The following is a 27,604-nucleotide window of genomic DNA, read 5'->3' as shown; positions in this document are numbered from 1 at the left end:
CTCTGGCAATGTTTATATAAGAAAGTTGTGAAAGACAAATGGATTCTAACCACCCTGCCGCATGATAGGTTCCTGCTCCCTACACTTAGGCAGTGTTGCGTTCCATGGGGTCAGAGTGGGAACTGTTTTGGTGATAAACAGCTGAAAACCCTCACCCGCATCACTCTGGCAGGAAGTAGGGATGGAAGAGTGATTTTAGAACATTGTAGTTTTTCTTCCCTGTGAAGCTGAGTATCAGTTTCCCTATTATTTATACTTCAATGAGAGGCAAAAAGAAAACCAACATTTCCTTCACTCTATGGGTTTGAAACTGTAATTGCCAAGGGCATCTTGCAGTAATTGACAACTAAATAAACCCTACTTTCTCAAACCTGCCAAACTCAATGCTATTTATAAATAATTTGATGATCTTTGCAAAGAAGATGCAGAAACAGCTAATACTAAATACAAGGAAGGATCCCAGGGTCAGGGCTACAATGCTCATACTAAAATAATCTTGCTGTATAATAATGAAGTTAAAGATTCTGTTTTTTGAAAAAGAAAACAAATTGTTACCTTAAACCTTTACCTGAGACAGTCCTTCATATTCTAACCAATTAGTTGCTTATTCATCTTTAAAAATGCTACAGGACCGGGTGCAGTGGTGCACACCTGTAATCCCAGCTACTGGGGAGGCTGAGGTAGGAGGATCACTGGAGGCCAGGAGTTCGGCCTGGCAACATAGCAAGACTGGTCTCTAAAATGTTTTTAATTTTAAAAAAAAAAAAGCTATAGAAAAATGTACCCCTTTCCTACATAAAGTATGAATTTCTCATATATTCTATATAAATTCAGTAACAAGAATGGTAATTAAAATGCCTTCCTTACATTAGTACTAAATCTCAGGAGGCAGTGAGAATAAACAAGTGTAAAAGAAACAGCATGAAATTATCTGTACAACAAAACAGCCAATCCTGATGAAAGAAAAGCCTGTTTTGTTAGGTTTTTACAATATAAAATAGATTGAGTACTGCAATGACACAAATTTGGAATCATCATTAACTTTATTTGTCACTCTTGATAGACATTGGTCCACTCCAACATAAAAAGTAGAATTCACCCACTTCCACTTAATATTCTATAGAATGAAGTTGTACCACAAACCATAGTAACTTACACAGGGGGAAAAGTTACTGAAATAAAAATGTTTTATATTCATGCCTCAAAATGTCCCTCGGGGATTTTTGTGTGTATAATGAAAAGCATCTATATACTCCACAAGGCTAGTTTCTTCTTAGATCAATGTAGTATTTTTAGTATCCATACTAGGCCATGTAGGTCAACAAACTTGCAGAAGAGGGTTAAAAAACAGCTGTCCTCTGTTACTCAAATACAGTTCCAAAACTAAGCGATTATATAAGCACATACATATTTTAAGGCTACTCTAAGTTAAAAACCTTTTCTCTTGTTTCAGAGTTATTTACATCAAATTAAGACATTTACAAATTGTTCATAGTATACAATAGCCCAAATATGATTTTCACCTATGCTGTGTAAAGAAGCATTCATAAGTTTGTCTAATAAATTCAGTGCACTTTTTTCCATAATAACACGAACTATTCTAAATGTTTTACATTTCTTTCAGTGCATATTTCCAAATTCATTAAACAGAATGAAATCATGTTATTAAATGGCTATATCATAATATTCAAGCATATTATGGAATCTATACCACAGTGGGATTCACATCAATACTATAATTCACTCTAGAAAAACATCACAGGCACACACAAAATAAAGAACAAAATTTGATTTTTTTTATAAATGTAAAGTATACTATCTACTTTAAAGCACACTAAAAGATATATTTTAACAAAACAGCCAATTTCCAACCCCCTTTTCTAATTCTGGCACAGGGAACATTCAATCCATTCGAATCTTCTGGTTTGTCATCCTATAAATGATGCTATCATATCCAGGATCCATGTTCCAAATATTGTAAGAGGTGATAATCACAGCCAAGGCCAAGGCGATCATTATCCAAAGTACCATGTTGAAAACCACGGAATATTCAAAATTATACTTATATGCAAGGTTATAGGGACTTGCTGGGTTCTTCTACAATATAGAAAAGAAAGAAAAACCAAGAGAGAAGAATTTTAAGACAGGAAATTATCCCAGTCTAGTGACTGTGATTCATTTGTCTAACAAACATTTCTTCATAAGTGGCATAACAGCTACTTATACTAGGAGGAAGCAAGAAGGAGCCCCTTTGTGGAGAAGACACTTGCACTGATGGTGGAAGTATAAACCAGTCCAAATGCTTGGGAAAACTGGACAATACCTAATAAAGTTGAAGGTGTGCATATCCTGTGATCCAGTAAGTCCATACGCTAGGGAAAATTTCTATATGTGTACCAAGAGACATGTATAAGAATATCATCAGAAAGGCCGGGCACAGTGGCTCACGCCTGTAATCTCAGCACTTCGGGAGGCCAAGGTGGGCAGAGGTCAGGAGTTCCAGAGCAGCCTGGCCAACATGGTGAAACCCCGTCTCTACTAAAAATACGAAATTAGCTAGGCGTGGCAGGTGCCTGTAATCCCAGCTACTCGGGAGGCTGAGGCAGGAGAACTGCTTGAACCCGGCAGGTGGAGGTTGCAGTAAGCCAAGACTGTGCCATTGCACTCCAGCCTGGGCAACAAGAGCAAAACTCCATCTCAAAAAAAAAAAAAAAAAAAAATCATCAACAGAATGGAATTGTGGTATATCCCTAAAGCAGAATATGTAACAGTAAAATGACTAAACTACAGCTACATTTGTCAGCCTGAGTGAATCTTAAAAAGAATACTGAACAAAGAACACAGAAAAATACATGTAGTATGATTCCATTTACATAAAATTCAAATACAGGCAAAACCAAACAACACTGTTTAAGAACAAATACATATGCAGTCAATCTGTAAAGAAAAGCAAGGGATTAACATGATATCCAGGACAGCAGTTACCTCTGGATGAGGGAGGGTAGAGCGAGAAAATAGGGAGCTTCAAAGGAGCAAGCATTCTCTTAAGCTATTGATATGGTTTGGCTCTGTTTCCCCACCCAAATCTCATCTCGATTTGTAATCCCCACGTGTCGAGAGAGGGACCTGGTGGGAGGTGATTGGATCATGGGGGCAGTTTCCCCCATACTGTTCTCATGATAGTGAGTTCTCATGAGATCTGATGGTTTAAAAGTGTGCTACTTTCTCTCTCTTTTGCCACCTTGTGAAGAAGGTGCCTGCCTCCCCTTCCCCTTCCACCATGATTGTAAGTTTCCTAAGGCCTCCCCAGCCATGTGGAACTGTGAGTCAATTAAACCTCTTTCCTTTATAAATTACCCAGTGTCAGGTAGTTCTTCATAGCCATGTGAAAACAGAGCTATACAGTGTTATTATTTTTATTATTTAAATAACTAGTATTAAATATGTTATATACTTATGTATGTATGATCCACTTAACACTTTTTTAAAAATACAGAGCTGTGTAAAAACATTGTTTGGGAAACTGAATTCATTCTGACAAAGGCACTGTTTGGGAAATATCATTCATTCTGGCTAGAGAATTTTAAAAGTAGGAACACAGCAGGAGATGAAGCTAGAAGCAGGGAAGCTACAGAAAATCTGACATGAGCCTCTGGGCAATAAAGAGCCATTGACAAGCTTTAGGCAGAAACTGAGTGACATGATCAGGTTTGTCTTAAAAAGATAACATTAAAATTAAAAATTAGCTGAGTGTGGTGGCTCAAGCCTATAGAACTGGCTACTCAGGAGGCTGAGACAGGTGGATCACCTGAGCCCAGGAGTTTGAGGCTACAGTGAGCTATGATTGCGCCACTGCACTCTGGCCTGGGACAGGGCGAGACCCTGTCTCAAAAGAAGAAAAGAAAAAAGATAACTTTGATGACAATGTGTAGGATGGATTTGGGAGGAGCCAGCTGGGAAGCAGAGAGACAGACGAGTTCAGACAAGTTAGGAGGCGGCAGCCAAATGAGGTGGGAGAAATGGGGGCAGGGTGCCTGGCAGTGAGAATGAAAAAGAAAATGTAACCGAGATCTATTTGTCCTTACAGCCCCAGCACCTGGAATGTTGTGAGTACTCAGTAAATGTTCCTTAAACTCCTGTCTCCTTAAACTAATGGAAGAGAGTGATTTCAAATGTAGGAGAGAATGGGTACACAGGCATGCATATTTACCTGCGGGGAGCTCAGAGCTGAGGCAAACGTTAAAGGATTTCACGCCCACGAAGACCTCTTTGTTTCTTTCCTTTTTTTTTTTGTTAAACATGTTCTTTTTCCTATCCATTTTAAGTGTACAAGTCAAGGAATTTTAGTGGTTTCATAGTTATCGCCACAATCTAATTCTAGAACATTTCTATCACCCTAAAAAGAAATCTCATAGGCCGGGCATGGTAGCTCACACCTGTAATCCCAGCACTTTGGGAGGCTGAGGTGAGCAGATCACTTGAGGCCAGGAGTTCAAGACCAGCCTGGCCAACATGGTAAAACCCCATCTCTACTAAAAGTACAAAAATTAGCCGGGTGTGGTGGTGCATGCCTGTGATTCCAGCTACTCAGGATGCTGAGGCAGGAGAATCACTTGAATCTGGGAGGTGGAGGCTGCAGTGAGCTGAGATTGTGCCACTGCACTCCAGTCTGGGTGACAGAGTAAGATCCTATCTCCAAAAAAAAAAAAAAAAAAGAATTCTCTGGGAGGCATCCCCACTCTCAACACATGTGCTGACCACCCAGAGCCCAGGTGCCTTTCTGTTTCCCTTTGCTGGTGGGCAAAAATTTCCAGTCTACCCTCTCACTGAGGGCACAGCTCTTTCGGGGTCCCCAGCTTTATCTGGAGTTGTCCGTTCCCATCCCCCACACGCAAGGCACCAAAGGACTCTTGGTGACCCAGCTGGCAAATATCCTTAGGGCGGCCTGCTTACCACATTCGGGTTCCTTTTTTTTTTTTTTTTTGAGATGGAGTCTCACTATGTCACCCAGGCTGGAGTACAGTGGCACAATCTCAGCTCACTGCAACCTCCGCCTCCCAGGTTCAAGCAATTTGTCTGCCTCAGACTCCTAAGTAGCTGGGACTACAGGCGTGTGCCACCACGCCCGGCTGATTTTTTGTATTTTTAATAGAGACGGGGTTTCACCATGTTGGCCAGGCTGGTCTCGAATTCCTAACCTTGTGATCCACCCACCTCGGCCTCCCAAAGTGCTGGGATTACAGGTGTGAGACACCGCACCCGGCTTCCTCTTCATTTACTCTGTAAGAGAATTTCCCTTTCTTGCGAGCTGAACTATGTACTTTTTATTTTTGTAATTTTTTTCTTTTTATTTGAGACGGAGTCTCGCTGTGGCTCCCAGGCTAGAGTGCAGTGGCGCAATCTCGGCTCACTGCAACCTCTGCCTCCCAGGTACAAGCGATTCTCCTGCCTCAGCCTTCCAAGTAGCTGGGATTACAGGTGCCTGCCACCACACCCGGCTAATTTTTGTATTTTTAGTAGAGACGGGGTTTCACCATGTTGCCCAGATTGGTCTAGAACTCCTGGTCTCAGGTGTTCCGCCCGCCTCAGCCTCCCAAAGTGCTGGGATTACAGGCGTGAGCCACCACACCCAGCCCAAACTATGTACTTTTTAAAAGGTCTTTATTTTTATCCAGCATTTCTAGATGTTTTATGGTGGGAAATCTTGGGTGGTTGTCTAGACTGACATGCTGTCTGAAACAGAGGTCCTTCCATCTCCAATTTAATTTAGAAAGAAACAATCTCAAACCAGTAATCGCTAGACTATCTCAAACAGGAGTCGACCTTCTGACTCCAACTCCCACACTGACGTCAGTAAAACTGAGCAGGGTGGGGGCTGCAAATGGGTCTGAAGTGGAGGTGTATGTAATTGACTGGATATCTATCTGCTGCAAGTGATACAGCCAGCCCTAAGCAATGTTCTCGGCCACAGGATGTTAGGGAGCATCTACACTACTCTTTCCCATCACCCTCCCTAGGTTCTGCTGCAGCTGTAAGTATATATGTATGTATGTAAATGTGCATGTACATACACATAAACAGATATGTGTTTTACCATGGCCAGCAACCACGGTAATGCTTAATCCTGACCCTCTAAATGCTTAAAATCAAAGCAAGATCCATACCCAAAAAACTGTTAAGTAAATCAAAATCATAAAGAGGTGCACATAGAGGATCTCAGTAAGTGAGGGACTATGCCACAAAGACAATGTGCCTGCTAGAAAAGCAGAGCCCATAGGATGTGGGCACCACACCACTCCCGCACACATTCACTTCTTTTTTTTTTTCAAAACAGGGTCTTGCTATGTTTCCTCAGACTGGCCTCAAACTCCTCCTCAGCTAAAGCAATCCTCCTGCCTTGGCCTCCTGAGAAGCTGCAATTACAGGTGCACGCCACTGCACCTGGCGCCACATTAACTTCTGATGTCTCCTTGTGTGTACTGATATTTGAATTATAATCTTGGACGGATTTACTTTTATCCCTAACTCAAATTCTTGCATCATCTGATTATAACCCTAAAGAACTGATTATCACTGGCAAAGCACACATATCTATGTGAACAAGAAGCTTATGTTTTAACTGAAATTGTTTTTCAGATTTACTGACTGCTCATTCATGTCACCCATAGGTGATATAAGACTTGGTATTTTTTTTTATAAGAAGTTAATTTTACAGTTTTAAAGCAGGATCTCAAAATATACTCACCGCTTGTTTTGCCTCAAGGATAGTCCTTGTCTTCCTAATGAGGGAGGTGTCAAATGACTTGACAGTGACTAACTCTACCACTGCATTCCCACCATAAAGACTGTACATGTCATCTGCAAACTGAAAGTTAGTTATTAACATTATTGGGAATCTCAAATATGTACTTTTTTCATTTTTAATTAACAAATTAAAATCATATATATTTATCAATCAACATATTGTTTTGAAATATGCACACACTGTGGAATGGCTTAAGTCCACATTGGCTAATTAACATATGCATTACCTCACTACTTATCATTTTATGCAGTGAGTCAAATACATACTTATTAAAATTATTTTTAAAGCTTTTGTGCAGCTACAAGAACAATGTACACTTACCTCCTGGCTCATGAAATATACTACATCTTAAAATAAGCAAGTCTTAAAGGTTTTGATTTTGCTCAACTATACGGAAAAGTGTTAAGCTTTAACATATATTCAAATGTTCAGAATAAAATTACTTTAAGAAGAGACTGAATTTGTCAGCATATAAATTGGAGGAAAGGAAGTTGGAAAGAGAAATGAAGAAATCTTCCTAAGTGGTCTCTGGTTAATCACAAACATCTATAAAGATTAAAATATGAAGCCTCACTGAAAGGATGCAGGTGAAGAACTTCAAGGGCAGAGGGGAACTAGCATTTATTATGCATCTACTAAGTGTCTGGTACTGTGCTGGGTATTCTACTTCAGTTATCTCATAGTGTTTAAGGGGTACAGAGTTTCAGCTGGGGAAGATGAAAAAGTTCTAGAAATAGAAGATGGTGATGGTTGTACAACATGTGAATGTATTTGCACTTAATACCACTGAACTGTACAATTAAAAATGGTTAAAGTGGTAATTTTATGTTATATATATTTTACCACAATAATTTTGTAAAGCTTTGTGTGAGATAACTTTTCCTAATGCTGTTCTTTCTAGCATTAGGAAGAAATATATCAATATACATTTTTGACCCTACTCCATCCTTAGCCAATATAATTAGAGGAGCCCCAAAGAAGGCAAATAAGAGTTCAATCAACAGTGTTTGAAACAGCAGATTTTTCTATTAAGAGGCTAAAAGTGAAATGGTCATACTCCAACCTCTCATGTCGCATTGATATTTACCTTTTGCAGAGCGTCAACAAGGATCTTAGAAGCATCTCTGAATTGTTCAGAGTCTTCCCCGTAACGCTTCCCAATTTCATCCAAACCTGCCAGCTCCAGTGAATATAAATCAGGAGAATGATCCTTGGCTAGATGCTTATGACGAGACAGCTTAGGAGAACAAACAAACAAAAAAAGGTAGTGGATAAAGTAAGACGAAAGATGTCAAACACAGCCAGTTAAAGTTTTATGCCTAACTAAACTAGGCTAAACTAAACCATGCCAGTGTACCACAACATGCAAATAGTCTAAAATGGTGGCAAAAGAAACTGGTTTGAATAAGCGTTTCTGATAAATCCAACACAAATCTCATGTTTAGGAGCAGTACAAGACTCCTTGGATATTTAATAAAAGCTTTCAACAAAATTCCTCAGTTTTAAAAACTCAGGTATGGGCCAAGGTGTGAAAGAACAGATGGCTGGACCAGTTTGATCCCAGGAATGCACTACACTTCCAGACTCCCCAAACCAACACCTGTTGAAAAAGTCTGGAAAACAACTTCAGAAGACAGCAAACAGATAAGAATTTCTATTTCAGTGACAAGGACGATTTTTTAAAAATCATTCACCAAAAAAAATACCCTTCAGATGGATTTCGTCCCTTCTTGACTTGACTGACAGCATTATTAGTCCAAACTATTATTTCTATTTTAGGCCCAAAGATATAGATAGGAATTAAGTCTCACAAGAAATCAACAGCCAAGTTAGGACTATGGCCAGGGTGTTCTTACGCCCAGGCTTGTGTTCTTGCAAGATATGCTGTCTCTCCCTAAAAAGCAGAAATGCAAAATAATTTGACTATAATATGGATGTGTTCAAAATTCCCAATATTGCCACTAATTTTTCAGTTTTCATGGGATCATAAATCTAGGGCATACTTAATCAAACTTTTCAACTGCCTTTACTATTATTCAAGGATTCTCTAGAAACCAAAATAAATGGAACTGAAAAATTAGAGCAGCCTACTTACCAAACTTGAAATATCATGTAGCACTTGCAGTTCAGAAAGAAAGAGCAGGTCAACCTTCAGGAGCCCAAAAAAAAGAGCATTCTTTTAAATGTGCACCAGAGATCTTTATTTGCCATTTACCAAGTAAGGCACAGGATATTACAAATGTTGATCATATAAGTGAATTTATATAATTATCTTCCATTTGGTATGTTTGCTTCAATTGAAAATGCATATAAAACATTATTTCCTAACAAAAAGGTGATGGCCATTCCCTAGCACAGTGACTGCCACTCAATAGCTATATTTTTGACAAAACCATGATAAAGCATCCAAGTTCTCCAGTGGTTTTCCTTCAAAGCATCAGGATATCCTGGCACTCGGCAATGACATCCTACCATTGGCCCAGTTTGCTCACTTCCCTTGAATAGTTTCCGCATCAGAGAATAAAGGATTATGGCCCTGGTCATCCAACAGCAAATAAAGAGGGGAGGCCACCACGAAAGTGGCATGCCACATGGTTAAGAGGGCGCATGAGCAGATGGAGAAGCTGAAGGACAGGAGTCAAAAGTAGAGGTGACTCCCTCCACTGCAATGTCCAGAATGAATGAGAAAAATGTGGCAACAAATCAGCAGAGGCAGTGAACAATGGCTCCCAAGTTACCAGATCCACACAGCTCCACCAGTCACCAAGTAGATCTATGACCTCTGGCTTGTTTGAATTAATAGGTGGCAACCCTCATGCTAAAATGTGATGTTATTTACCACAGCTCAACTCACAAAAAGGATCAGTTTATTCATGAGAGTCATAAGAAAATTACACTAAAGAAGAATCTACCCCAGCAGTAAATGTGCACAATTTTTCATTTTCTAAAATACCAAAATTTCAAGTAGTATAAGGAATGGGAGGCCGGATGCAGTGGCTCAAGCCTGTGATCCCAGCACTTTGGGAGGCCGAGACAGGATTGCTTGAGGCCAGGAGTTCAAGATCAGCCTGGACAACAGAGTGAGACCCTGTCTCTATTTTTTAAAAAGAGGGAAATTAATGATATTCATGTATTCATTGAATAACTGCACTTACTTCATTGTTCCTACTCAGAGAATTGAGGGGGAGTGAACTGAGAACAGAGTTTTCTTGAAACAGGCGATTACGGAGCTGGCGCAAGGTGACTGAAAGGTCTTCAAACACTGAGTTTGCCTTCCCTACCATATACACTCTCTGTAAGAAGAATAGAAAATTTTAAGTTGCTCACATTCTACAGATTAGTTCCAATACGCAGAGGTATGACAACATTGTTCATAAATTAGTTTTACATTTTCATAATAAAATTACATTTCATAATTTTCAAATAATAAAAGCTTATTTTTTAAAATGTCTTAAATAAAACCCTTATCACTTACTTCCTCACTGGGAGCCAACTGCAAAACAACTGGAGTTTCCTCAGAAAATAAGGAGTGAATGGAATTTGCAACACTGTCAAGACTAAAAGGAACTGCCTGAAATTTAAGAGTAAGAACGCAATTATTATGTGAACCAAAGTGGGAAGAAAAATCATTCAGATGGTATTTAAAAAGAAGCCTTAAACTTTTTTCCAGCACTTTCTATGGAAATTTAGAAGCCCTAAATCATTTCCAAACAAGCCCTTTTGAGGACACAGAAGATTAAACAGCCCCCTGGTAAGCCGAGTCTGTATCTCCCAATGTGCCTCAGTGGAAAATAACTTAAACCTGATGGACACAACACTATATCTAGCACAAGCCATTTTCCGGTGGTCATTCATGTATTTGAAGCAGCAGTACATTTGGTTTCAACATTGACTAAATGTGCCACGATGAATGCATATTCCACAATAAAGTATTTAACTTGCATTTAAGAGAAGGTTAGAGGAATCTGAGTATTGAATTTAATTGAAATAAAAATGGAATTCATCTTCCATTTCAAAATTTTAAAAACGTTTAAGGAGATTTAACATTTGTCTTCAGATAGCCTAAAGACTCTTAGATAAGGTGTTAAGTATGTCACAAGGTTTTTGAAGCCTTTATCTTAGGATATGTTGATATTATTAGACTGAAATAACCAATTGTGATAAGACCTACTTTTTTCCTTCAATTTTTTTATTAAAGTGCAAAATACATATAATATAGTAAACAAATCTTGGGGTAACAGCTCAACAAATGTTTACACATGCATGCACTCAGGTAGCCCAGCCAGATCGACATAGAACACTATCAGCGCCCTCGAAGTACTACCTCCACCCTCAAGGGTAACGAAAATTCTGACTTCTAACCCCATAGATTTTTTTGCAGTACATAGTTTTGCAGTACATGATTTTAAAAAATAAATTACAGTTATTTTTCCCCTAAAAAAATTATTTCATTCCCAGTATTACTGTATTAAAACAAGCAGTACAGTCATGTTTTTGTTTTAATGGAGATTTCTTACATTGATCTTTCATTCAGTAGTTCCCTTACTACTTAAAGATTCATGTTTACAGGTAGCAAAGTAACACTAATGTGATACAGGCAGAAATCAATGTGATTATGTCTTCCTGATAAAATCCCAGCATCACATTTTTTTTTTTTGAGACAGAGCCTCACTCTGTTGCCCAGGCTGGAGTACAGTGGCGCGATCTTGGCTCACTGCAGCCTCCACCTCCCAGGTACAAGTGATTCTCCTGCCTCAGCCTCCTGAATAGCTGGGATTACAGGCACGCACCACCACACCTGGCTAATTTTTGTATTTTTAGTAGAGATGGGGTTTCATCAAGCTGGCCAGGCTAGTCTCAAACTCCTGGCCTCATGTAATCTGCCTGCCTTGGCCTCTCAAAGTGCTGGGATTACAGGTGTGAGCCACCACGCCCGGGCCCAGCATCAATATTAAGTGACCAATTTTATGATTCTGTGAAATGAAATAATTTTTTTCTCTTACTCAAGATGCTTATTAACTCTTCCTCAAATTCTCTCAAAATGAGTTAATGAGTAAGTGAAGAGGCGGAAGAGAGTTCAAAGTTCCAAAAGCATACTGTTAGCAGCCGCCCTGAATCAGCTATAGGTGTTCCTTTAGTGATCATAGAGTTTACCTCCTGAGGCTGTGAGGGGAATACATGAGCAAATGATGCAAACTTTCCAGCCTCACTTCACTTAGTAAAATGGCGCTCGGTTCAGGAAAGTTGAAGATTAGGTACCATGTCCATAGCGATCAAATTGAAGAAGCTCATGAATCAGATGAACACCAATGAAGGAAAAGAAATAATTATATAGGCAGCTAAGCTCAAAAAGTAAAAAGCTTGGCTGCTTAATATCGAATGATGGTTTTTCTCTCACTGTATTGTAAGGGAGATGCATTATCTGTCCTCAAATTTCTGTACCTGTATGACTTGAAATTCTAACTAAAACAGCTAGCTAATCAAATGGAAGCTTCGTTAAATGGAATTCTAAGATACTCTATTTTTATGTTTTGTGGGGTTTGCCCCTGAATCTTTTATCTCATTTACCATCTTCTACTAGGAAAAGCATTGAGCAGCCAACCAGGGCCAAGCAATAAAATGAGCTCCTCGCACAGCACAGCTTCTCATGTAAAATGAGGCTAGTCTGTTTTTAAATCTTTATTTTTGGATTACATGCTAATAAAAATCTCAAAATGGCATTTTGGATTTTTATATATTTATTTTAAAGAAAATCTTCTGCAATGATTTTCACAGAAATCACATAATAAACGACTTAAATGCTCCCTGTGAAATAATCTGCCTTTTGATCTGTATTGTTCCCTTCCTTCTACTTTATGTGTATTTACTCTGAAGTTCTTCTGCTTTCTTTAGCTCATTAATTTCCATTCTTAGACAACCTAAATTGTCTAAAACATGCATTTAAGGCTATAAATTTCCCTTTTCTTACCACGTTAGCTGCACCTCCCAATTTTGTAAATAAATGGTACACTCATTGTTACTCAGTTCCAAATAATTTAAAAAGTTCCACAGTGATTTCCTCCTCCACCCATGAATTATTTAGGAGTGCATCTATTCCCACTATCTTTTCTTGTTGACTTTTTTTGTTTTTACCATTTCTAAATAAGACACTTAAATTACTGATTTTTCAATTTTAGGCCTTGTCTATTTACTATCCATTATAGAAAATGAGGCTTTAGCTCTCTCACATCACCAACCACTGCCCTATCCCCTGAGCCATCCATGCGTTCCGCTTCTGTTTCTATCTCCCCACTCTCCCAATAGTTATATCAAAATTTTCACTTGATCAGCATCATTTCATTATTATGACAATGCAAATAATACTCAGCCTAGCTCATACTACACAATCACTACATTTTCCTTGCTTTCCTTCTACTCTCATTCTTTTGTAATGACAGTGTCTTTTCTCTCTGATAGCTTTTACGATTTTCCATTTCCTTGATGACTCTTCAATTTCACTGTGTGTAGGTGTGGATCTGGCTTTTGCCTACTGGGTGTTCCATATGCTTTAAATCTGAGGAGTTGTATCTTTTGTTACTATTTCCAAATACTTTTTATTTTATTTTTAACTGACAAATAGTAACTGTATATATTTATGGGGTACAATGTTATGTTTTGTTATAAGTTTACAAAGTGGACTGATTAAATCAGGCTAATGAACAAATCCATCACCTCACATACTTATTTTTTTTTGTGGTAAAAGTATCTAAAATCTACTCCTTTAGCAATTTTGAAATATACAATGCATTATTATTTAATATAGTCACCATTTTGTGCAATAGATCACTAAAGCATGATCCAGCAAGCCCACTTCTGGGTATATATATCCAAAGCAATTGAAGTCAGTATGCTGAAGAGATATCTACACCCCATGTTCACTGCAGCACTATTTACAATTTCTAAGATATGGATGGAAGCAACCTCGGTGTCCATAATCAAACGAATGGATAAAGATAACGTGCAGCTGGGTGCAGTGGCTCACGTCTGAAATCCCAGCACTGAGATCCACTGGGAGGCTGAGGTGGGTGGATCACCTGAGCTCAGGAGTTGGAGACCAGCCTGGCCAACATGATGAAACCTCGTCTCTACTAAAAATACAAAAAATTAGCTGGGCGTGGTGGCACGCACCTGTAATCCCAGCTACTCAGGAGGCTGAGACACCAGAATCCCTTGAACCCAGGAGGCAGAAGTTGCAGTGAGATGACATCACGCCACTGCACTCCAACCTGGGCGACAGAGCAAGATTCTGTCTCAAAAAAAAAGAAAAAAGCAGAAAGAAAATGTGGTATATAAACATAATGGAATACTATATAGCCTTTAAAGCGGGGGAAACTGTCATTTGCAACATGGATAAACCTGGAGGACATTATGTTAAGTGAAGTAAGCCAGGCATAGAAGGACAAATACTACATGACCTCACTTGTAAGTTGAACTCATAGAAGTAGAGAGTAGAATGATGGTTAGAAGAGGCTAGGGGAGACGGGTGGATGGGGAAAGGAAAAATGTTGATCCAAATACCATTTTTTTTTTTTTTTTTTCAGATGGAGTCTCGCTCTGTCACCCAGGCTGGAGTGCAGTGGCGCAATCCCAGCTCACTGCAACCTCCACCTCCCGGTTTCAAGTAATTCTCGTGCCTCAGCCACCGAGTAGCTGGGACTACAGACGTGTGCCACCACGCCTGGCTAATTCTTTTATTTTCGGTAGAGATAGGATTTAGCCATGTTGGCCAGGCTGGTCTCGGACTCCTCGCCTCAAGTGATTCACCCGCCTTGGCCTCTCAAAGTGTTGGGATTACAGGCGTGAGCCATGGTGCCGGGCTCCAAATACCCTTTATTTTCAGATTTAACTGCATTGTGGTCAGAGAAGTTAGTTTATATGACACTGATTCTTTACTGTTTGTTGAGATTTGCCTTGTGGACTAGTGCATAGTAATTTTTTCTAAGTATGCCATGTGTGCTTGGAAATAATCTATACTAGACCACAGGAAAGTCCGAAAAAAAAAAAAATCCCAAAACTTCAGCATCACATAGACCACAGTATTACAATGCAGTGAACTTAGAAATTTAAAAATTAGAAATTACTTTTTTAAAACCCATGCATTTGGAAAAAATACTTCTACATAACTCATGGGTTAAAGAATCACAATATAAATTATGAAATATTTTGAAGTATCAGCTAAAGCACCATATATCAAAAATATCTTATAACTCCCTCATAGTTTCTGTTCTTTCCTTTTTTTCACAAATTTTTTCTCTTTCTTCCTTTTTTTTTCCCTCTAGAGATAGGGTCTTGCTATGTTGACCAAGCTGGTCTCGAACTCCTGGCCTCAAGCAATCCTCCCATCTTGGCCTCCCAAAGCTGGGATTACAGGCGTGAGCCACCATGCCTGGCCCTTTTTTTTTCACAATTTTAATGTATGTATATTTAGATCTCTTGGAAATTGGCCTATTCTCCGTAGTTCTAAGGAGATGAATTCTGTTTGTTGCACCTAGTTTCTCATGGCATTTTTTTTTCCTTCAGGTGCTTTGTAAATTCCACTCATCTTCCGTATTCGACCAAAGGAGCCCTTGGCTATGGAGATGTCCCTATGGGGCAGGTCATGTGAATTTGGAAAGAACCACTCTGCACAGCATAAGCCTATAATTCTAATTCTAATTTCTCTCAGGGGACTCTTTGGGTCCAACAGCCAAGGGCAGCAAGCCAGCTTTACTAGTTTTACTAGTCCGCTTTTCAAGAACAAGTTGACAGCATTTTCTAGTCCCTGGCTTTCTGCAGGAAACACAGTTTCAGCATCAGCTCCTGCTTACCACTATGGCTTCTGAGTTTTCCATCCATATGTAACACCTGTGTATACCACCCCCTCTTGCATTCAAATTTAGTTATGCTAGTAAAAATGTTTTTGTGACATTCTTTCAAGCACTTCTATATGCTTATAATGGAAGGAGGGCCTCTTAGATCAGCACAGTCACCCACATTGCCTGAATGGCCAGTGAAGGAGTAAGTGAGCCAGCAAGCAGCCTCCAGTGTCCTTACACACGAAAAGAGGTAAAATCCTGCAGGGAAGATGACAAGACAATGGCCAAAAACACGGCAGCAGGATACAACCCCAACTGGTTTCTCCTTTGGTGGCTCTCTTTTTCAAGCCTCTGGCTATTCTGAGTGGGGTAATTTCTCTATCTCTTATCTTAAACAGTACTCTCATCCACAGAGAACAGCCAAGCCTCAGTCAATTACAATCATCATGTAATTTTCTTAAAAAGAAATTGTGTTTGTCAAAGAATTTCAAAAGAAACTGTGCATCAAAAACAGATAAGAGAAGTATGTTTAGAATGCAATTCATAATGACAGCTGACAAGGGAAAATGTAAAACGCATCCCTTTAATTTTTTATAATAAATACTCACATTCTCCAAAGGGTACGAAATGACACTGCCTGGGGGTAGAGCCAGTTTGTTCACTCCCTTCACCATCACCATGACAGTAGCCCGAGGACGATGAAACAGGTTACCCACTGCGAGTCCTGGCCAAGAAAGGTCCTAAACATTGAAAAGCACAAAGCGGTACTTAATTATCAACTCAGGAACCCACCTCCCCAATAACATCTAATAAGCAGAGTTAAGGGGTTCTGAGATGACACTGACAAGGAAAATTCACAGGGAAAGTAAACATTTTATTTGTGGCAGTCGTTGCAATCCCCTAATCAAGAATGCTGATTTCTACCCTCTTCATTTTCTTAAAATTCTACAGATTTGAAACAAAGTCTAATAGTAAGTCATCTCACACCTTTTGTGGAAAAAAGCAAGCAAGTAAACAAAACATAGGTACCTTTCAAATTTCAGATCACAAAATAATTATTTTCTTCATGTAGCCATGTAAATTTTCTTCCCCTACATCATTTTTTGCCCTCATATACAGCATCACTTTTATCTTTCACAGCGACATAGCAAGATGGTCATTAAAACATCCTCTTTAGACTAAGCTCTTTATAAATAAAACAATTCCTACTAAAAGTAACTATCATTAGTTTACTAATAATTATTTCTCAGTTATTTCAATAGCCATCTGTAGTCAAGTTTAAGGTTGTAAAGAACTAGATGGTCAGGTGTGGTGTTCACGCCTGTAATCTCAGCACTTTGGGAGGCTGAAGCAGGTAGATTCCTTGTGTCCAGGAGTTCAAGACCAGCCTGGGCAACATGGCAAAATCCTGTCTCTACAAAAAATATAAAAATGATCTGGGCATGGTGTTGTGCGCCTGTGGTCCCAGCTACGGGGGAGGCTGAGGTGGGAGAATCTCTTGAACCTGGGAGGTGGAGGTTGCAGTGAGCCGAGATCAGGCCACTGCACTCTAGCTTGGGTGACAGAGCGGGACCCTGTAGCAAAAAAAAAAAAACAAAAAAAGAATTAGGTACAGGCTGGGTGTGGTGGCTCATGCCTGTAATCCTAGCACTTTGGGAGGCTGACGCAGAAAGGATTGCTTGAGGCCAGGAGTTAAAGACCTACGAGCCTGGACAACATAGCGAGACCCTGTCTCTACAAAAAATTAAAAAATCAGCCAGGCGTGATGGCATGCACCTGTAGTCCTAGCTACTCAGAAGGCTGAGGCAGGAGGCTGAGGCAGGAAGATCACTTGGGCCCTGGAGTTTGAGGCTGCAGTGAGTCATGCAGACTCAAATAGCTTGGGTGACACAGCCAGACCCTGTCTCTAAAAAAATAACTAGGTACGAATTTCATCCTTAAATGTAAACAACCAATCATGTTCACTTTGGCTGCCCAAAGACTACAAAAAGCTCAGGTGCTCTGCCCTTAGGCCTGGCAGTGAAGCAGTTGCCAGGCAGAGTTTCTGTTTTCAAGGGTGCTCAGGATTTGGAGAAAAGTTCCTTTCAGTGACTGATGATATATATCTAGAGACCACATCAAAAGCACCAGACTTACAAAGAGAAGGAGATGATAGCACCGAGCAAGCTGCACTTCCTTTCTTCTGAGCCCTTACCTTTCGATCTCTCACATTGACTGGATCTAGACCCTCCCACCCCCTACAATCACATAAGCAGCCAATGACTACAACAGGTCATAGCTTCATTCTAGGAAACCAAGGTCCTTGGCTGCCCCATGGTTACTGACCACATTATTTTCCTAACCTCAGGCATAATGCATATATATTTTATCATTCATAGTGAATCTATCACCTATACTGAAAAAAAAAAAAAAAACCAAGAAGCAGATATCCTATTAACAGTAGGACAGATGCATTCTCTAATATACAAAGAATTTCACTACTATGAATAAATAATTATATAGTTAATGATTTCTAATGATTTGTTTCAGAAGCCAAGCTTGAAGCGCTTATCCAAAATCTTCCCAACTACAAATGGGCTTTTAAAAAATTAATTCGTTTATTTTTAATTGAGATGGGAGTCTCACTATGTTGCCCAGGCTGGTCTCAAATTCCTGGGTTCAACTGATCCTCCCACCTTGGCCTCCCAGAGTGCCGGGATTACAGGCGTGAGCCACTGTGCCTGGTCCAGATGAGCTTTTTAACTTTTGTAATCTGTACCAAACGTACCTACGTTCGTTTGATGCTTTCTTGGGCTGTTAGCAGAAATCAGTAAAAATGTTCTTAAAAGCAGCTCCAAACATTTAAAAAATATATACATACTTCTTTCACAGAGAAGCCCATGGACAATGCAGCCACGTCTGGGATCCGCTCTCCTGGTATAGGCCAATTTCCATTTCGGAAAACAACAGACCCTGGTGATTTTAATATACTAAACTCGTTCCCCAAAACACCTGAAAAGAAAACAGATCAGTAAATGAATTATCAACATCATAAATCATTTACCTTGACAATTATTAAATATAATACATGTTTCCCCATTCACCAGTGACTTAGCATATTAAATTATGACTGGTCAAAATGCTGAGTCCTAAACAATAACAAATTCTTTTTCAAAGTATCACTCTAAGAATTTAAGTCCACACATTCTGCTGGAACAAAAGTACAACTATCAGAGCCTCTCTGAACCTATTCTGGTTCAGGGGCTGCTTGATAAGAACAAGAAACAAACAAAAATCTCAAAAAGAGATCAACAGAGGTACAACTACAAAACAGGGTTTCCTAATGATATAGACACCTTCCTACTGATGGCTCTTAAAGAGGCACGTAGCAATTTGGCAGGAATTAGAAATCAGTGGCATATCTCCAAAATTTAAAAAACAAAAAACAAAGCCCAGGCACAGACTAAAAAGGAAGAAGCTTGAAATCTCTAAATTATTTCTACCATCAATCCTTTCTACACAATGCAAATTCATAAAGTTCCTATTATTTCACTATAAGATTTTACCAGGTTACTATGTCTTAGGATAGGTAACAACTTTCCTTATGTCCCATAGGCAATCCTAGTGAAATAAGGACTGTCAAATGTTGGGGGGAGTGGGGCATACATGTCACAAGTAGAAACATAAAAATACTTCAGACTTTAGAAACAAAGTCCAGGAAACAGTATTTGTAGTTGACATGTCAAGAGGGTAAGAAAAGGTATTCTGTAATGATAAAGTCAACTAGTCTAAGGATTCGGGATTAAAAGATAAAGATGAGAATAAAGGGACTATTTTATAAACTCTCCACAGCTAAGGATGAGGTATTTGGCCTCTTCATCCATTATCTATTAACCTAGTGATGTCTAGCTTACACAGGGACAAGTAGCTAATTTCAGTCACTGAAAGGAACTTTTCTCCAAATCCTGAGCACCCTTGAAAACAGAAACTGTGCCTGGGAACTGCTTCACTGCCAGGCCTATGGGCAGAGCCCCTGAGCTTTTTGTAGTCTTTGGGCAACCAAAGTGAACATGATTGGTTGTTTACATTTAAGGATGAAATTCGTACCTAGTTATTTTTTTAGAGACAGGGTCTGGCTGTATCACCCAAGCTGAGTTTGAATCTGCATGACTCACTGCAGCCTCAAACTCCAGGGCCCAAGTGATCTTCCTGCCTCAGCCTCCTGCCTCAGCCTTCTGAGTAGCTAGGACTACAGGTGCATGCCATCACGCCTGGCTGATTTTTTAATTTGGGGTTCCCGTTAAAAAAAAATGAGCTCCAAGTCTAGAACAAATGTTAGCCACACCTAGTATGGGAAAATTAGACTTCAGTAAAGAATCAGTGTTATTCTCTTGACCTAAGGAAAGTACCACTAACAGGGGATGGAAATAAAGTTAGAAGCAACAGTAAATGTTTTGGTGTTGCAGTATTGACAGTAAATAAAAGGCTTCAGGTTGGTGCTGATACACAGAGTTACAAATTTCAATCCGGCACAGCTGTCAGAACAGGAATTTCCAAACTGCTCTAGCTGAAGACAGACCAAAAAAATTAGCAGAATGGAATGGTCTTTTGTAACTGATAGATATCTTGGTTCACTAAAGTAGTAGTACTGCAAACACTAAGAAAAATGGGGAACCAAGAGACCTATGCTTCCCAAGAACCATACACATATTTTGTTTGTTTGTTTTGAGACAGAGTCTCACACTGTCGCCTAGGCTGGAGTGCAGTGGCACAATATTGGCTCACTGCAACCTCTGCCTGCCAGGTTCAAGCGATTCTCCTGCCTCAGCCTCCCAAGTAGCTGGGATTACAGGTGTGTGCCACCATGCCTGGCTAAATTTTGTATTTTCAGTAGAGACAGGGTTTCACCATGTTAGCCAAGCTGGTCTCAAACTCCTGACCTCAAGTGATTGGCCTGCCTCAGCCTCCCTATGTGCTGGGTTTACAGGTGTGTGCCACCGCACCCAGCCCCAGGTACCATATACATTTTAAAAACCATATTTTGATTTGGAGATACCCTTGTTTTGAGACATGGCCCTACTCATTCAATTCTGGCAAACCTATACCAAATAACTTTGCCCCAACTTCGTAGTTTCAACTTCCATGCCTGTACAACAGTCCTTCAGAAGCCCAGAGCTTTAGAAAACCTTAGAGTCAGGGACTCCTATAGAGAGGAAGGTCATTTGTCCAAACTTCTGCTTATTATAAGTATAAGCATGTCTCAGGGATACCTGGCAGAAAGTCACCCCTCCTCTATTTCAATACTACCAGTGATGGGGACACCACCTCAATATACGAACTACATTTGCCGGCAACTGGCTCCATTTTCCTAACATTCTAGTCCTTTGAAAAGTTTTTCCTTGTACTGAACTGAAATGGGCTTCCTAACTTTCAACTTCCTATGCTATCACTCCCCGACTCAGTCTCACCGGATAACCTCATCTCCAGCTTCACAGAGAAAACAGAGGAATTTCTTGAGCTACCTGCTTCCTCTCCCCACCACAAATCTATCTGCATAAGCCCCTATCTGTAACTCCTCTTCCTCCAGACATGAGGGCAGGGATGTCCCTCCTCCAGTCTAAGACAATCCTGTGTTCAGCCTTTTTAGGGACCTTTGTTCCTTCACTGTTTATTAAGTAAGCCACTCTTCTAGGACAGACAACATATCAGGAGTGAGGTGGCTACATGGTAATAGCCATCAAAAGATGGCCCTATAGAATACAAGCTCCATGAAGGCGGGGATTTCAGTGCGTCTTGTTCACACACTATCCCCAGGGCTGAGAACAGAGCCCGACACATTGGTGCTCAATAAGTACTTGTTGAGTTAATGAATGAATGAAATCACACCTCAAACCACCAATTTTCTCCCTCTCCACTGGCCCTTTCACTTCAGCATAAAAATACGCTCAAGGCACTCCCATTCTATAACTAAAACCATAAAAAACCTCCTTTGGTCCTACCAGTCTCCACCAGCTACCAGCCTTGCTCCCCTTCAGAGGAAGAATCCAGGAAGAGCAGTCAACTACCATTTGCTTCTATACTTCATTTTACCTCTACTACTTAACCCACAACATTTTTTAAATTATTTTTATTTTTATTTTTTGAGACAGGGTCTTGCTGTCACCCAGGTTGGAGTGCAGTGGTAAGGATCTCAGCTCACCGCAACCTCCACCTCCCAGGCTCAAGGGATTCTCCTGCCTCAGACACCTGAGTGGCTGGGACTACAGGCACGCACCACCACGTCTGGCTAACTTGTGTATTTTTTTGGTAGAGACGGGGTTTCACTAGGTTGGCCAGACTGGTCTCGAACTCCTGACCTCAAACAATCCGCCTGCCTCGGCCTCCCAAAGTGCTGGGATTACAGGTGTGAGCCACCCCACCTGGCCGCCCACACCTTCCAAGCCCACCATGCCACTGAAACGACTCTCCAAACTCAAAAGGCAATTTCCATCCCTTAATTTTATCTAACTTTCCAAAGCATTTGATACTGGCAACTCCCTCCTTGAAAAGCCCCTGCTTTGGTCTTCATGCAGCCACGGCTCCTGGTTTTCCTTGCAATCCCTTTGGCTGCTTCTCCTCTGTTTCTTTCCCTTCCTGTCCTTTAAAGCAGTGGTAGCCAAACTTTTTAGATTTCAACCCTGTCAGCCCAAAATTGGAAAGCAGCCCTTCTCTCTTCTCTCTGTCCCTCTCATCCTCTCCATGTATATACTTCTACTATAGTAATAGATTATGGATTTGATTTGTGCTATATTACAAAGCATACAAAAATAAAAATTTTTAAAAGGATGAGATACCTGTGTAGTATTTTTCCCAATCTAATAATGAGAAAACATCAGATAAACCTAAATTGAGGGACAGTCTACAAAATACCTGACCATTATTATTCAAAAAGAGGTAAGATAAAAATAGGCCAGGCATGATGGCTCACACCTGTAATCCCAGCACTTTGGGAGGCCAAGACAGGCGGATCACTTGAGGCCAAGAGTTCAAGACCAGCCTGGCCATAATGGCGAAACCCCATCTCTACTAAAAATACAAAAATGAGGCCAGGTGTGGTGGCTCACGCCTGTAATCCCAGCACTTTCGGAGGCTGAGGCAGGCAGATCATTTGAGGTCAGGAGTTTGAGACCAGTCTGGTGAACATAGTGAAACCCCGTCTCTACCAAAAAAATACACAAGTTAGCCAGATGTGGTGGTACATGCCTGTAGTCCCAGCTACTCAGGAGGCAGATCACCTGAGGTTGGGAGTTCAAGACCAGCCTGACCAACATGGAGAAACCCCGTCTTCACTAAAAAAATACAAAATTAGCCAGGCATGGTGGCACATGCCTGTAATCCTAGCTACTCGGGAGACTGAGGCAGGAGAATCACTTGAACCCGGGAGGTGGAGCTTGCGGTGAGCCAAGATCGTGCCATTGCACTCCAGCCTGGGCAACAAGAGTAGTCCCAGCTACTTGGGAGGCTGAGGGACAAGAATCGCTTGAACCCCAGAGGCGGAGGTTGTAGTTAGCCAAGATCGTGCCACTGCACTTCAGCCTGTGTGACAGAGCAAGACTCTGTCTCAAAAAAGGAAAAAAAAAAAAAAGATAGATAGAGGCCGGGTGCGATGGCTCACACCTGCGTGTAATCCCAGCACTTTGGGAGGCTGAGGAGGAGGATCACTTGAGCCCAAGAGTTCGAGACCTCATCTCTACAAAAACAAACAAAAAATTAGCTGGGTATGGTTGCATGCGCCTGTGGTCCCAGCTACTAGGGAGGCTGAGGTGGGAAAATCGCTTGAGCCTGGGTGGTCGAGACTGCAGTGAGCTGTGATCATCACACCAGTGCACTCCAGCCTGGGTGACAGAGTGAGACCCTGTCTCAAAAACAAAAACAAAAAGGATATAAATGGAAGTTCTAGTACATTCATCTGGCATCCAAATGGATCACCTAGCATATTCCACTTTGGAGATCTGAGAGCTCCATTCTTGACTCTTACTGCTTTCCTATTCTACATCTTTCCCAGGCTGAGCCCAACTACTCCTAAGGCTGCAAACACCAAAAACACACCCAATTCATGATCTTTCCACACGCTTCTCCTGTATTCTCTATCTTGAAGGATGATACCACCTTCCACCCAGTGGCTGGAATCAGTCGTCTTTAAATCTTCCTCAGCAACACAGCTAATTAGCCACTGAATTTCATCTTTTTTTCTTATCTCACAAATCCTTTCCCATCTATGTCCAGGGCACACTCTTCAGGCCCTCACCAGGTTTGCTAGAATTGGGTGCCTTATCACCCTTGTCATGCCACTCTCCAATCCAGCCTTTCCCATAACTGCTTCAAAATACAGATCTGATCATTCACCCTTCTGCTTAAATGCCTTCTCTCACTGCCCAGAGACTCTGAGGCAAAACCCAAAGCATTAACACCCAAGAAACCTCATCAACCTTATTTCTGGTATCTCCCCAACTTCATCCCTGTACATTTCAGCCCCATCAAACTACTTGCCCCTTTGCTCTCACATCGCTGTGCTTTTACACATGCTGTTCTGTTTCAAATACCTTTTCTTCCCACCCCAACTTTTCAACACGTTAGCCCTGGGAGGCACCTCCCATGGGAAATTTTCCTCAGCCTCCCCAGTCGGGGCTAAGTGTCCTTCCCTCTAGGAACTCCACTATACTGTGCTATTATCGTCTACGAATGGTGGATGGAATCAATTAATAATAATAATAAAATGGATCCTATCTCTCTCTTCTTCTACATGACATCACTTCAAATTCCATGTGTTCACCCTTGGCCTTTCTTCTCCAGGCTAAATATCTGAATTTTATCAAATACTCCTCATGATATGGTATTCAAAACCCTAGTTCCCTTCCTCTCTCTCTAGGTCCCTAGTTCTCTCTCTAGTTTGGCAACATTGTTTTAAAGGATTTCTATTTTTGTTTCTGCCTGGAATAGAGAAGTCAGAGCTCTTAAAGATGTTTTCCATTACATCACATTTAGTCATTGTGGAAAATAATAACTGAACCTCATCTGACAAGACTGAGCAATTCAGAAGCTGACAGGATCGGGTTCTTGTTCTGTATGAACTCGGCTATGCTAGTAAGGAAAACATGTTCAAACCATGTGCAGAAGCAATTATTTTATCTCAGACCCAAAACAAAAAAGCCTACACCTCACTAAATCAAAATAATATCAGTCAAAATATTAAAACATGGAATCTCAATAGATGTTCAGTTAAACCACAGGATCAAAGGGAATATTTTTAAAATTTCAAAAACTGAATTAAAATTAATTCCCTCAAAGTATCTCAGTAGATCAAAGACCTTTCCAGAGCCAGAAACAGAAGAAAGAGACAAAGAACTCGAAAACGTTTGGGGCATGGATACAACGTAACTATCATTAACACACAAAATCCCCGCACCTCTAGGGACAGAGATCTGCAGATTTCAAGAGCATACTGGTGCAGAATTAAATCGCCATTCCAAAAGCAGGACCTCCCAACACCTCACATAGGTTTTTGGTTTGTTTGTCTGTTTGTTTTTGCTTTTGAGACAAGGTCTGGCTCTATCGCTCAGGCTGGAGTGCAATGGCGCGATCTCGGCTCACTGCAACCTCCGCCTCCCGGGCTCAGGCGATTCTCGTACCTCAGCCTCCTGAGTAGCTGGGATTGCAGGTGTGCCCCATCACGCCCGGCTAATTTTTATATTTGCAGTAGAGATGGCGTTTTGCCATGTTGGCCAGGCTGGTCTCAAACTCCTGACCTCAGGTGATCTGCCTGCTTCGGCCTCCCAAAGTGCTGGGATTACAGGCATGAACCACCGCGCCGGGCCTCCCATAGGTTTTAAACTGACACACTGAGGATCAGAGCACCCGTTCTCCAAGCCGTTCTGAACTTGGCCTCTTGTTCACTACTGTCTGTGCCTCCAGTGTCAGTCCCCATCACTCCCACATTCTTACACAGTAATAGCGTTACCTGTGCAACACAAAATATATAATGGAAAAGGCCAATGCGCTGGCACTACCTCATCTGAAATCAAATCCAGCTTTGCTACTACCTGTTTAGTGTTGGGTAATTTATTTAGGTTGATCACCCCGCAAAACGAAGATGATGCCCTCTTCTAAGGACTGCTGTCAAATGAAATACATTACTACATAATATGCAGTAAGAGGCCACGTATTAGCTGATTTCTTCTCCTCTTGCTGAATGCTTAGGAAGCTAGGTTCTACTCAGAAAGCTACCATTTACTGACATGTGACCCTAAAAATGTGACTCACATCCTAGTTTCCAAATCCTTAAAATTTGGAACTGTGACAAACTATTGAGAGGTGCTTTGTATTCGCCTTAAGAAATATAGTCATATAAAAATAATGACTCCACCTCAACTTTTGCATCCTGAAATATACATAAGGGAAGGGAGAGGAAGGGATTTCAGCAATTACTGATGACAACCACTAGAAATGAAAGCACCATACAAATGCAAAAACATCGTGGCAGCCAGTGGCAGCTAAAAAGTCTGCCTTGTCTTCTTCGCGGCGGGCTGCGACTCAATCCCAGTTCACCGAGAAATGCATCTCCGTACTCTGAAGGGCCTCTCCAGGCGGAAGAAGCCGGCCAGACGCGCCTTCCTCAAAGTGGAGGGTGGAGGCAGGCTCAGGGGCCCCCTACGCAGCCCAGCCCCAGCCCCGGCGGCCCCTGAGGCCGCGCCGCCACGGCCGATCCGGAGAAGATGCTGACGGCGATGTGGCTGAGGTGAGTCCGCCGCTGACCGACCGCACTGCGGCACCTGCCTCGCAGCTACTCGCCCGCGGCCGCCCCCGACCCCCAAGCCCCGCGGCGCAGGACCTCCCCAGGCACGTCCTGCGGGCCCCCGGCTCCTCACCCGCCACCAACGCCAGGAGCACGACAAACACAGCCATGGTGCCGCGGCGGCCGCAGCAGTGCGGGGCGACACGGAACGGGCCGGAGGGACACGGGCGACAACCGCAGAGTGAGGAGGTGACGCGCTCGGACTCCTCCAGGCTCCCGGGGCCCGTCCCTTCGTCGCTTCCGCTGGGACAGCTGCCGCTTTCTCCACCAATCACCAGCTACGCCGCGGCCTACGGAAGGGTCGTAACGTGGGAAGCGTCAGCCTGATAGGCGGGACTTAAAGTAACGGATGGAGAGTTCTGCCAATGGTAGGCAGCGATTGAAAAGTCGGGCAGTCCCGTCCCCCGGTCGGTGATGACGGGTCAAGAGGTGGAGCATAGGGCGGGTCGTTGGAATGGGTGATGGAGCCAGTCGAGGGGTCCCGGAGCCCACCGGGTGAGGGTGCCTCCCGAGTGCAGACCTTTCTGCCAGTCTCGAGCGACGGTCTCCAACCAGGGTGTCTGTCTTTCCTGGTCGTGTGCCTCCGCCCGGCTACGGACGCCAGCTGTGAAAGGCGGGGCTGGTTGGGGTTTCGCTCTAACAAGTATACAGACGCCGAGCACCTGCTGGGAAGAAGCCAGGCGCAACGGGGAACCCCTGCCCTCCACATAGTGGTGCCATATAAAATACAGGGCGCCCAGTTAAATTTGAATTTCATGTAAACAACGATTATTTGTTATGTCGCAATTAATTTATGGGACATACTTGTATTGAAAGAAGTGTTACTGGTTATCTGAAATTCAAATGTAAACTGGTTATCCTATATTTTGATTCGCTAAGTCTGGCAACTCTACCTCCAAAGACTTTCCAATCTATAAGGAGTCATGGGACAGAAAGTTAATTAATTACTTAATTTGTCCATTCACTCAGTTTCCAATCTGGGCAAGGTGTTCTATGAGGATGTATGAAGGCTAGACATAGTAATTAAACCAGGCTCCTCCCTTCCCGCAGTTCATAGTCTTTTGCCTATGATGTGAGGCAAGAAGGGACACACTATAGCGTCTGTAGGTAGAAAATGACACCCCAGCTGATGACCTTGAAAGGTGGAAATGATTT

General features: G+C 41.6%; 1 protein-coding gene across 1 annotated transcript; it reads right to left on the bottom strand.

Annotated features, from left to right (window-relative positions):
• Positions 1 to 1,028: 1,028 nt before the first annotated feature.
• On the bottom strand, positions 1,029 to 26,684 carry ATP6AP2 (ATPase H+ transporting accessory protein 2). Its single transcript, NM_001133365.1, is given in 9 exon segments — positions 1,029 to 2,097; positions 6,746 to 6,865; positions 7,893 to 8,042; positions 8,901 to 8,954; positions 9,961 to 10,098; positions 10,281 to 10,376; positions 16,248 to 16,379; positions 18,500 to 18,630; positions 26,523 to 26,684. Coding segments are annotated over 9 exon segments (1,053 nt in total). The 5' UTR covers positions 26,560 to 26,684; the 3' UTR covers positions 1,029 to 1,902.
• Between the last annotated feature and the right edge of the window lie 920 nt (positions 26,685 to 27,604).

The sequence above is a fragment of the Pongo abelii genome, chromosome X (assembly GCF_028885655.2).
Source record: "Pongo abelii isolate AG06213 chromosome X, NHGRI_mPonAbe1-v2.0_pri, whole genome shotgun sequence".
NCBI lineage: Eukaryota > Metazoa > Chordata > Mammalia > Primates > Hominidae > Pongo > Pongo abelii.
This window is presented reverse-complemented; position numbering and strand designations above follow the sequence as displayed.